Source organism: Lactuca saligna, chromosome 9, assembly GCF_052625555.1.
Source record: "Lactuca saligna cultivar CGN05327 chromosome 9, ASM5262555v1, whole genome shotgun sequence".
In the NCBI taxonomy this organism is placed as follows: Eukaryota; Viridiplantae; Streptophyta; class Magnoliopsida; order Asterales; family Asteraceae; genus Lactuca; species Lactuca saligna.
The window spans coordinates 183,652,464-183,664,233 of NC_136425.1; the positions used below are offsets into that span (position 1 = coordinate 183,652,464).

Sequence of the window (11,770 nt, forward strand, 5' to 3'; positions counted from 1 at the left end):
TCCACCTCAGAAGAATTCAATGAGAATTGCTACTGTAGAGGTGTGTTAGGGTTACAATACTTGATGTGAAAAATAATTATCAAAAGTGTCATCGATATAATGCATGCATTCACCATATATACTAAACCCTAAAACAAAACACGGTTGGACATGCCCAAACCGAGTATACAAATGGACCCAAGAGCTAAGCCCAATGACACAACCCCTTAGACTCAACAATCTCCCCCCTTGTGTCAATTGGGGCAAGAGATCAAGTTAGTTGAGCGAGAGTTGATTTATTCACTATCTTGAATATCATTAGTATAATGGAAAAAAGATTGCGGAGAAACGTAATGTACCACCGAAGCATATTCGTAAAGTTCTTCTTATCTCTTTCACTGTTCTATTTGCACATGTGGATTATATCAATAATGTGCTCCAAACAAGAAGTGGAGAATAGGTGCTTATCGTCGAGAGCGAACACAAATTTCTGACCTTCGCCCCGAGAGAACATGATGATATGATATTTTGAATCAATTTTGCCCAATCGTATTCTATTCACATCACCCGTCTTCCCAATCGGTTTAACAGTAGGCTTCTTCCTCATTATGTTTGCAACCTCCCGATCCATCTTCGTAACTTTGTGAACGTAAGAAGCTAACATTCTTTTGATATGATCAATAATGGACTCATACTGGTGTTGATCAGAAAGCAGTATGTTGTTGAGAAGAATCCAATCATGTGGGTTCAAGTTCGGTAGATCGGCCAAGGAGATCATATGGACCGAACTGTTTGATCCTTGGGTGACTTTGAATTTGACATTGATAAACGAACCCGTAGTAGTCGGTTTAAATACCTTAATAGTTGTAATCTTTTGAGCTCTCCACGTCAGGTATTGTGGTTAAGAGAATTCAAGGTAGTAGTTGAGAAGATCTCGATCAACCTTCAGATCCGGAGAAGGAATGTTAACAATCGAATTGAAGTAGTGAAATACAAAGGCTTTTCGGGTGATAGGCATGTCAAATTGAGAATGATTTGTATTATCACATTCAAAAGAAGTGACTGGTTCAAGCCAGTGAGAACTAGGGGATTCAATCGCTTCCTTGATCAGTTTCTCTAGTGACCATGGTGGAAAGAGAGCTTGTCTGGTGACCAAGGCATCATTAGCATATCTGTCTCTTTCCTCCCTTTCTTCTTCTTCTCTAGCAATCCTGAGATTTTCATCAATCTCCCTATCTTGGTTTTTCCTTCTCAGAGCATCCTCTTCTGATTCTTCTTCTTTATCACTTAGATTAAGAGTGCCCTTGCCTTTGTCCTTCACACTAGGACCCGAAGCTTCATTAACCTTTGGTCTAATGGTGACTGTCAGAATAGTAGATGGTTGTTTGGGAGGTTTTTGCTGATCTTCTCCCCCTTGTTGCAGAGTAACAATCGGCTCCATAACATCCTCATTTCGGCTCAAGATTTCAAGAGCAGGAAGTAACTTCTCAATCAAGTGGTTTCGGATAGAGTGAGTTAGAACCAAATCATAGGCATTGGCCATGTTGGAGAGAAGGGCGAAGATAATAGAAATGTAACTTTTGATGACAGCTTGATAGTTCTTTAGTGAATCAATCTCCTTAATTTCCTGATTCAACTGAACGGACTGAACTTCGAGCAAAGTGGTTTTGCGAGCAAGTTCATCCATAATTTTGTTCTCCATGGCAAGATCAGTTTGAAGTTTGTCAAGGAAATTGTTGATAGAGGATAGAAGAATGGTTTGATTGACTTGAAGACTTGAGCGCACGAAATCAAAATTTTCTTTTTCAGCTTGTAGAGATTTGGAAAGTGACTCAATAGCATTGTTCACTTTGTTGGCGTTGGTTTCAGAGGCACCCTGAAGTGATTCTAGAAAAATCTTGGCATCAGAAATAATAGAAGCTACCTCTTCTGTTGCTTTTTAACAAGACCGAGTAGAGGCATCCAGTGCCTCGGTTGCCTTTTAGATGGATTCATCATGCTTTTTAATTGAAGTTTCAATCAGGGCTTTGATAACAACATCAAAATAAGCTGATTTGGAGGAAGATGAAGATGAAGCAAGCAGCTTGTCAAGTTTTTCATTCAGATCGTTTAAGTGACCCTTGTAACGGGAGCATCTTCATCATCCTCACTTGGAACTCGATAAGGTTTGTAGTAACAAGAATCAAATTTGAGATCTTCTCCACCAAGAATTGGAAAAGATTCTGTGGAAGGAGATGGATAAATGGGTTTGGAAGTAATAGGGGTTTCGGTTCCTGAGGTAGGTGCCCCATATCAGATACGTTGGCACGAACCAGAGGTTTGGATGTGGTGGTTCTTGTTGAAGTTACTTGAGTGAAGTGCAGTGGAGGGAGAGGTATAGTGGAGGTAGGTTGAGAAGAAGGAAGTGGTGGAAGTGGTGCAATAGAGATAGACAATGTAGTATGAGATAGAGAAGGAGGAGGATTTGGAACAGAATCATTAAGTGGTACCTCAAGAGATGGAGAATGAGGAGGCGCATTTCCCCTCGGTGATCCTTCAAGATGTGCATCAAAAGGAACGTAGTCTAAATCACTAGGCGAGGCTACCTTAGGGTTCTTCGCCATCTTTTTAACCTTTCGCTTCTTGGGTTCAGAAGGAGCAACATGTTTGGCCTTACACTTTTTTGGCGTGGCAGCTTGGGAAGATTGTCCTTCTTTCTCATGCTTCTTTGTATCCTGTTTCTTCCCCCTTTTAGCTGGTTTATCAACGGCATCCAACATAGTTTGCATCTCAGGAGTTAATTGTCTTGGTCCTATGGGTAGGAGGTTTATGTAGTCGGACATAACTTTACTTTCGGTTGAGACACACCTGTACATTGATCCAGGAATGGAACCAATGAATATGAATTTTTTTGGATCGGTGACTATAATCTTCGTTGTGTGAAACGTTGCAATCGAAGATTTTAATGCGTCTGTCATGACTAGAACCTGAAAATGCTCCATTTCCCTTTTAGTAATCAACATCCAGAACCTTCCACAAGAGATTTCAAAATGTTTGGAAGAAAAATTGAGACTCTGCATCAGTTGAGTCCATATTAAGGATCCATAATTCAAATTGATCCCATGGTAAAGGCCATAGAGAATGGTCATAAACCCTTTTTTAGCACCATTAGATCCAGCAAACCTCTCCGCTAAGCCCTTGAAAAGAAGTGTAAAAATCCCATTCCATTGGGGAGGCAGGCAAGACTTCTTGAACTTTGTCACTGTAGTAAGAATATCAGTGTATCCCATATCATAGAACATGGTGAATAACTATGTGGTAGTGATGGAGTCAAGAGCCACTACGGAATCATTAGAAATTAGCCCTAGCAGAGAGAAAATTTGGGCTTTGGAAACGGAATATTTGTGATTGAAAATCTCAAAGTAGATTCTTTCCTTGTGTTTATCATAGGAAGCAACGGAATATACTGGATAGCAGACACATGGGTATCGATTCCACTTGGGTTAATGCAATAACGAGTGGTAAATATTTTAGGCATTCAACCACCTGTAGCATGTAGGGATCATAAAAGAAAGGATTTAGTTCAATAATCAAATTTTAATTAGGTTTGATGGTCAGTAGAGAAGAGGAAGCGGTTTGTTAATGAACTGATAAAGATTCAACCAATGTTGCAGGTGCGAAGAAGATTAACAATAGAAATTCGTCGGGTGTTCGTGAGAGATTTTGGAAGTGGTAAAGTGGTACAAGGGGTGTGAGAACCCTTATATAGAGTTTCCAAGAGAGATAAAGAATCTAGAGTAATGATGATACGATCTTCTGAATTGGTGCCTGAAAAAGCGCAATGTGACAGTTGGGTTTCCCTAGGAAGACATCATCAGGCTTGATATTAGGAACTGTTTCAAATTGACGTGCCCGTTGTCAATCTTATCCAATGACTCGGATTGAAATGTTATCTTATTACCACCTTTTGAACTTCAAAAACGGTTCAAATTCCTTTTCAAACTGTGATAAACCCTTTTGCTTCATAGGAGGCTGGCAATGTTCGCTCCTTAACATAGTGTACCACCATAGCATTTACAACCGAAGCATCAAATCTGAAAAATTGTCATTAGTACCATGAGCAAGAATTGGGAAAATCATAAGGATCTTTGTGCAAGAGTGTGCCAATAGAAAATAAATAAAGCAAAGTATTTGTGGGATTTAAGCGATGCCTATATAGACACGAAATTGTGGATCCCGCGCACAAATCGCTTCCTTCAAAGTCAAGAGAGACTTAGAAGTGTCTGTGTCGTTTCCCATTGAAATACGATCACATGTTTACTAAACATTGAAAGGCATATTTTTCAAACTTAAGCTATAAGGGGTGGTTTAGCTTCAACCGAACTTCAGTACTTGACATAAGACCAAAAGCTGGATGAAGTACTTGTGAGACCGATGTGGCCTATAAAACAAGTAGGTGTGAATGATTTTCAGTGACTTGGTGATAAGTGTAGAAATCTCAAACACAAAAACAAATTGGATCTTTTTGTGAAGAAAAGTCTTGGTATTTAGACAATTTCATAAAGATCACTCAAAAATAAAAAGAGATTTCTTTGTACATTCCATGTAAAATGGATTCGTTAAAACGTGGGTGACAATTTCATAAACCATAGTAGTAACTTCTGAGAGTCTCAAGGGTTACGTTTATGAACCAAAATATTATGGAGAATAGTGATGAGATGGCTAAAGGATCGAAAGTACCTCTGCTATGTGAAAGTGACCAAGCAGTTAACTCTTTACTTGGTGTGAGAAGAGTAAGGTACTTCGTGACTTGAGTGAATTTTTCTGCCTGATTGGGAAGAATCGATTTGTGTATATCGAATCATTAAGGATTCACTTGAACTCTTTGAGACTTCGGTCAACATGCAGCAACATGCTTCTAGGGACACTTAGCTAGTACAAAGATAAAGAGAAATATACATGCCTCAGCTACTGCATTGGAAGATGCTCATGAGTCCATTCTTATAATATTTTTCGTATTTTGATTTTATTGAACAATAAGCGAAGAAAAGAAAATATTTTTGGAATTTTCTAGAAAATTTCTGTAAAGAAATAAAAACAAAGAGGAAAATATTTTTAGATTTTATGAAAAGAAAGAAGAACATAAAAATTAATAAACAAATACATACAAAATATACAACCAAAACTATACCTTAGAAATAATGAAGCGAAATGGACCGAGCGTTCAGTTCCCTAAAATTCCGGAACCAAAATAGACCGAGCGTTCGCTCTATTTCGCTTGACCAATTTTAATGAATGGAAATAGGTTTCGATACTGACTTAGCTTCCATTATTCCTAAGCCTTGGAGAATTTTATTAAAGCTTGCTTCAGGTAAGGCTTTTGTGAAAATATCAACTAGTTGATCGGCTGATCGAACAAAGTGGACTTCAGCATTACCATCTTCAACGTGATCTTTGATGAAGTGATATCTCAATACGATATGTTTCATTTTGGAGTGTTGCACTAGGTTGTTATATATCTGAATAGCACTTTCGGAGTCACAATAGAGAAGAATCTTCTTCATGTTCAGGCCATAGTCTCTTAATTGGCTTTGGATCCAAATGACCTGGGATGTGCAAGATGTTGCATCAATATATTTAGCTTTAGTTGTGGAGAGTGAAACACATGTTTGTTTCTTGGACTACCAGGTGACGATTTTGCCATCGAGGAATTGACATCCACCTATAGTGCTCTTTTGGTCCAAACCACATCCTCCAAGATCAACATCATAGAATGCTTGAACAAAGAAACCTGATTTCGCTAGGTACCAAATACCAAGAGACGAGGTTCGCTTCAAATATCTGAAGATGTTCTTAACAGCCACCATATGATATTCGCATGGATTAGGTTGGAGCCAAGCACAATAACAAACAGAAAACATAATATCTTGTCTACTAGCTGTTAGATACACTAGAGACCCTATCATTTGTCGATAGAGGGTCATATCAACCATTGGTTTCTCCAAAGATGGTGTTAACTTTGTTCCAAATGCCATAAGAACCTTTACTTTGGAATCCCCCATCATGCCAAACTTAGTCAGCAGGGTCTTCATGTAAGCCTCCTAATTGATAAATATGACATCGGGTCCCTATCTAATATTTAAGCCAATGAAAAAGTAAATTGGACCCATTGAGCTCATCTCAAACTTAGACTCCATCAACTTCCTGAATTCAGTTGTTAGGCTGGGATTCGTGGAACCGAAGATGATGTTATCGATGTAAATTTGGACGATCATCAAGTGGTTACCCTCTTTCTTGCGAAAGAAGTTTGGGTCAACTGAACCTTGTTTAAACTTGGACATTTTTAGAAATCAAGTAAGGGTTTCATACCAGGCTCTGGGAGCTTGCTTCACACCATAGACAGCTTTATCCAGAATATAGCAATGATCAGGATACCTTTTGTTCACGAAACCCGGTGTTTTCTCAACATATACAGTCTCCTCTAGTTCTCCATTCAGTAAGGCACACTTGGCATTCCTTTGAAATACTTCAAAGTTTTTGTGTGCAGCAAATGCCAGAAAGATTCACAGTGATTCTAACCTAGCTACTGGAGCAAAAGTCTCTTTGTAGTCTATTCCTTCTTCCTAACAGTATCCCTTCACCACCAACCTAGCTTTGTTGTGAATTACATTTCCCAGTTTGTCCATATTGTTTGTGAAAACCCATTTTAACTCGACCACAAATGCATCTTTAGGAGTGGGAATTAACCTCCAAAAATGGTTTTGCTCAAACTCATTGAGTTCTTCTTACATAGCTTGAACCCAGTCCGAGTGATCAAGTGTAGTATTCACTGTCTTCGTCTCAATCTTGGAAACGAAGGAGTTAAACATACAAAACTCTACTTGAGAGAACAAAGAAGTTTGCTTCGCTTTCAATTGAGAGCGTGTGAGAACTCTCTCAGATGATTCGCCAATCACTTGTGTTTTTGGATGATCGTGTGTCCAGTTAACGAGTGGATGACAGTTTGGATCATAAGCAGGATCCACTTCAGCATGAATTTCTTCTTCAAATTCTGATTGAGAATCTTCATCATTTGTTTTATTATTCTCCCTCTCAAATGATGAAACAATTTCAACATCTGGTTCAAAATACTCCCCCTCAATTGTACTTCCATGGTTTGAATTTGATGATGGATTCTCCCCCTCAAATGATAAGACGTTATCAACATCAGGTTCTGGATCCCCCCCCCCCCTCGAATGGAACTTCATGGGTCTTTGTTGATGATGGATTTCCCCCAGGAATATAGAACTTTCTTTTGGAGGTTCGCTTGGACCTGTCTGTTCGGTTGGTCCTTGACGTTCGCTTTCCATTTCTTTTGCTGCTTCATCGATAAATTTATTCAAGTTGTTGATCTTTTTGTCAGCAGCCTTTGCCCCATAATGAATTGCTCTCTCTGGTTCATCAAAGAGCAACATATATTCTTCAAATATATTGGAAATTGGGACTGAGACTTCACCTGATTTTGGAAAGATTTCCTCCGTTGGACCTTTTCTTGATTGAAGTTTCTTCATGTAATCATCATCAAAGGTGACATAGTAGGTTTCCTCAATTTTATTTGAACGTTTATTCAGAACCCTATATTCCTTTAAAGTTAGCAAGTAACCAAGAAAAATCCCTTCATTTGCCTTTACATCGAACTTGTTTCGGTCCTCTTTGGAGTTGAAAATAAAGCACCTTGAACCGAACACATGAAAGAACTTTACATTTGGCTTGCGATTATTCAAGATTTCGTATGGAATGATGGAATATCACTTATTGATGAAGGATCGGTTCTGTGTATATCAAGCAAAAACTACTGCATCATCCCAGAAGTACAAAGGTAAGGAGGCGAAGTTGAGCATGGTTTGGGCTGCTTCACACAAAGAGCGGTTTCACCTTTCAACTATGTCGTTCTGTTATGGAATGTAGGGAGCAGAGAAGTTGTGAGACACTACCTTATCAAGAAGAAATTCTTCAAACTCTTGATTTTTGAATTCCAACCCGTTGTCGCTTCTGACCTTTCTAACCACCTTTCGCAATTGAAGTTCCACTTTCTTTATAAAGGCTTTGAGCTTTGGAGTCGCCTTTGATTTTTGTTTAAGAAAGAAAACCCAGGTGAAATGTGAAAAGTCATCAACAATTATTAATATGTACTTACTACCACCGATGCTTTCGATTGCTGAAGGACCAACCAAGCCGCTGTGTACACGTTCAAGTGGTTCAATGATTTTTGTGTTAACACGTGTGGGATGACTCTTTTGGCTTTGCTTTCCCATCTCACATGTAGCGCATAGGTGTTCCTTATCAAATTTGAGAAGTGGAAGTCCTCGTACATGATCAGCAATAACTAACTTGTTGATATCCTTGAAGTTGAGATGTGAGAGCCTTCGGTGCCATAGCCAACTTTCGCCAAAGTGTGCTTTCGTTAAAATACATACAATTGGCTTTCCTCGAATTGGGTTAAGATTTAGAGGATAAATTTCTCCTTTTTGCTTGGATTTTAATAGGACAACCTGCATCTTATTTTCAACAATCTCAGAACCTCCATCATCGAACGAAACCTTCAAGCCAGTTCCCACAACCAATTGAGAGACACTGATAGAATTGTGCTGTAGTCCCTCTACATATGCTACCTTTCGGATTGAGAATTCACCATTTGTGATCATTCTGTAGCCTTTTATCATGTCATATGAGTTGTTTTCGTATTTGACACATCCACCATCCTTAAGGGCCCGAAACTCCCTTAGCTCTTCCCTCCTTCCTGTCATGTGACGTGAGCAGCCACTATCAATGTATGAGGCGTGTTTGCATTAGACTTCCACTTAAACTAGCAAGCTTGAATTTTAATTCATTTAATTCCTTTTCATAGTTTGTTACAAGTATTTTATATTAAGTCATTCGAGAATAGATTGTACCTTCTTGATAAACTGATCACGGTTGTTGATCCTTTGACTCATAGGTTTGCCAGCAAAGCATTTATCTTCCTTCTGATTCGATTCATTATACTCGCCTTCGCTACCCCCTCATTTGTGATGCTCCATCAGTCACCATCAAGCATCTCCCAACAAACTTAGTATTATCTTCTTTTGCCACAAATACCCTGCCATGCATGGCTTTACGTACTTCTTCATCTTCAAAGTCTGTCGACCAGACCTCTACACCATCGAATTCATCATCAACAACGTTCCCCTGTACTATTAAACCATTCATAGTATTGTTAGAGGCTTTCTTCTTCTTTATCTCCTCCAGCTTGCGCCTATGGTATGTTTCATCATCTTCACCCTCCTTCTTCTCCGATAGCTTTCTTAACAATCAATCTTTGGCAAAGTGGTTTTTTCCATGGCAGAAGTTGTAGCCGTATCTGGAGTCTCCTACCAGTTTGCTCTCCTTCTTCTCTTCTTCTTTATGAGGATTATTTTTGATCTCCTCTTTCTCTTTTTCTGAGCTATAGCTCCCCTTCTAGTTTCGGTTCTTACCAACAGGGATCTTTTTGCGAGCAAACCGCTTCGGGTTGGAAACCATCATTGCATACTCTTCGCTTGTCAGATCACATACTGACATTTCTGACTCTTCTTCATCTTCTGCCACATCCTTCGCCTTAGAGAGAATGGCCAAGGATCCCATACTAGACACCACTTTCACTTCCTTTGTCACAACACTTTCATGAGATTTGAGAATACCTACCATTTTCGCCAATGAATAGGCATTAAACTGCTTATGAGCCTTCACAGTAGATGCCACAGCCATCCATTTGATTCTTAAACCATTCAGAAATGTGACCTTTTGTTCGATCACTTCTCTTCCAATACCGTGCTTGATCATCTTACTCAAAAGATGGTTGAAATGATCGAATGTATGAATCAGTTACAAGAAGTAAAGTGAGTTATTAGTCCTAAGTCCTTTAAACCTTACTTATATAACTATATGTGCATTAGACATGCTTTTGACAATATATTAGTTTGAAAGAGTTAAAAGGAACGGTTTAGCATATACCAACAAGTTTGTTAAAGAGTGTAGTATGTAAAAGAGTTTGATCAACATGTTGAAGTAGTTTGTTTGATAAAACAGTTAAAAGGATAGTAAATCCATTTGTTTGATAGTTATTAATCACATGTGATTGATATAAGAACTATAATGTTTTAACTTGTATTCCCCCTCCCCATCCCATAAAAGCATTTAAAATCATTTAAAAGGTAGATTAAGGGGTATGAACTCACCTGTAGTGAGTGGTTTGGATGAACAAGTGGTATAGAATGCTAAGTGTCAAGCGAAGACTTGAGCACACATATGGATCCTATTCATCATATAATGATACATATATGTATACAATTAGTTTTTAAACAACTAATTATACAAGTAACAACACCCTATGTCATAGAAAAAACTTAGATTCAAGTGCTAGAAGTACAAAGGGTTGCGTATAATGGGTGTATGGCCACACATAGGAGTGTAAGGCTAGAATATTGTGTCTCATGGGTGTGTACGGCAAGAGTGTACGGCCCAAGTGAGTGTACGGCTGTACACTCATGGTGAAACATGCCATTTTTTTTTAAAGTCCTCTTAAGCATCTAGGGGGTGTGTCTTGACCAATGCTTAACCTTGATGAAAGTTAAATGCCATTTTGGACCTTAAAAAGGGTGTGTACGGCCACACAAGGAGTGTACGGCCGTACACCCTTGATGATGATGTAAAATGGTCAAAAGTGTATTCCAAGTCTCTATCTTTCATTCCCTAAGTGTTCTTGATCAAGTGCTATCCTAGAACATGAGTTTTAAGGCCTTTAAGCACCAAATGGTGGGGTGTATGGCCACATGGGGTGTGTACGGCCATACACTCCTCATTGATCATATTTTGGACGTTTTTCAAAGGAGTAAATCAGTAAGTAACTAGCACAAGTAGTGGTACTTACAATAGGGAAGCCTTTAGGGGTGTTTTTGGTCTAAAAAATTAATCGGTGTTCCTGGTGCTCTTGATGAACACTTGAAGATCTAAACAAAGTGAGTAATTTCATGGATGAAATGGTATATGTTTACTAGATAGAGTAATGAATCATCAAATAGATGGAAGAAAACACTTACAACTTGAAGATTTGAAGGCAAAATCGGAAGATACTTAAGAGGGAAGTGATTCTCGGCCTTAAGAGTGTGAAAAGAGATGAAAGGAGGCTAACACTCTCATTTATACATGAGAGTGTACGGCCAAAAGGGGGTGTACGGCTGTACACTCCATGTGTACGGCCATACACTCCTTAAGTTGGATTGTTTGGTCGATTTTTGAAGGTTTGAACTTGTGGGACTCCTTTATAGACCCTAACTTTGAAGGTACAAGGCTTAGAACACTCTATTTGACTCTAAACAATGCTAGAACATAGCAAAATGAGTCTAAACTTGATTGATTTGAATGGTTTGTACAAGAAAGAAATTTCGGGTTGTCACACTAGCGCTCAACCAGATGAAGAGATTCATGTTAAACTGAATGACGAGTCATTACCTGTAAGACGTTCCGCTTGAGTTAGGATGGCACCGGAGTTTTACTGTCTTTATATTACTACGAAAGGTGATACGTTTATTAGTGATAGTACACTGGTAAATTTAGATGAGCCTACTAACTACAAGGAAGCCATGGCGGGCATTGAGTCTACAAAATGGAAAGAGTCGATGGACAGCGAGATCCAGTCCATGTATGACTAGGGTTGTCAAATCGGATAGTTGTGTCATGTTTTTGTCTGACATGACATGACACGATAAGGTTTTAGATGATACGAAAACAACACAACACGATGCCATGTTTTATT

General features: G+C 38.8%; 1 protein-coding gene across 1 annotated transcript; it reads right to left on the bottom strand.

The window, feature by feature from the left end:
* Window positions 1-6,743: 6,743 nt before the first annotated feature.
* Window positions 6,744-8,252, bottom strand: LOC145017021 (uncharacterized). The gene is made up of 3 exons (XM_078975135.1): window positions 8,169-8,252; window positions 7,932-8,060; window positions 6,744-7,580 (listed from the first exon to the last, which is right to left on the bottom strand). The coding sequence occupies exons 1-3, from the start codon at window positions 8,250-8,252 to the stop codon at window positions 6,744-6,746; spliced, it is 1,050 nt and encodes a 349-aa protein (XP_078831261.1).
* Window positions 8,253-11,770: the final 3,518 nt, after the last annotated feature.

What these genes read in the sequence shown, in the direction of transcription:
- LOC145017021 (XM_078975135.1), bottom strand. Translation starts at nt 8,252, where the DNA reads ATGGGAAAGCAAAGCCAAAAGAGTCATCCCACACGTGTTAACACAAAA. An exon ending in AACGTGTACACAGCGGCTTG is followed by an intron (nt 8,061 to 8,168) that starts GTTGGTCCTTCA and finishes CAAAAATCAAAG; the next exon opens with GCGACTCCAAAGCTCAAAGC. An exon ending in AAGAATTTCTTCTTGATAAG is followed by an intron (nt 7,581 to 7,931) that starts GTAGTGTCTCAC and finishes CTAACTTTAAAG; the next exon opens with GAATATAGGGTTCTGAATAA.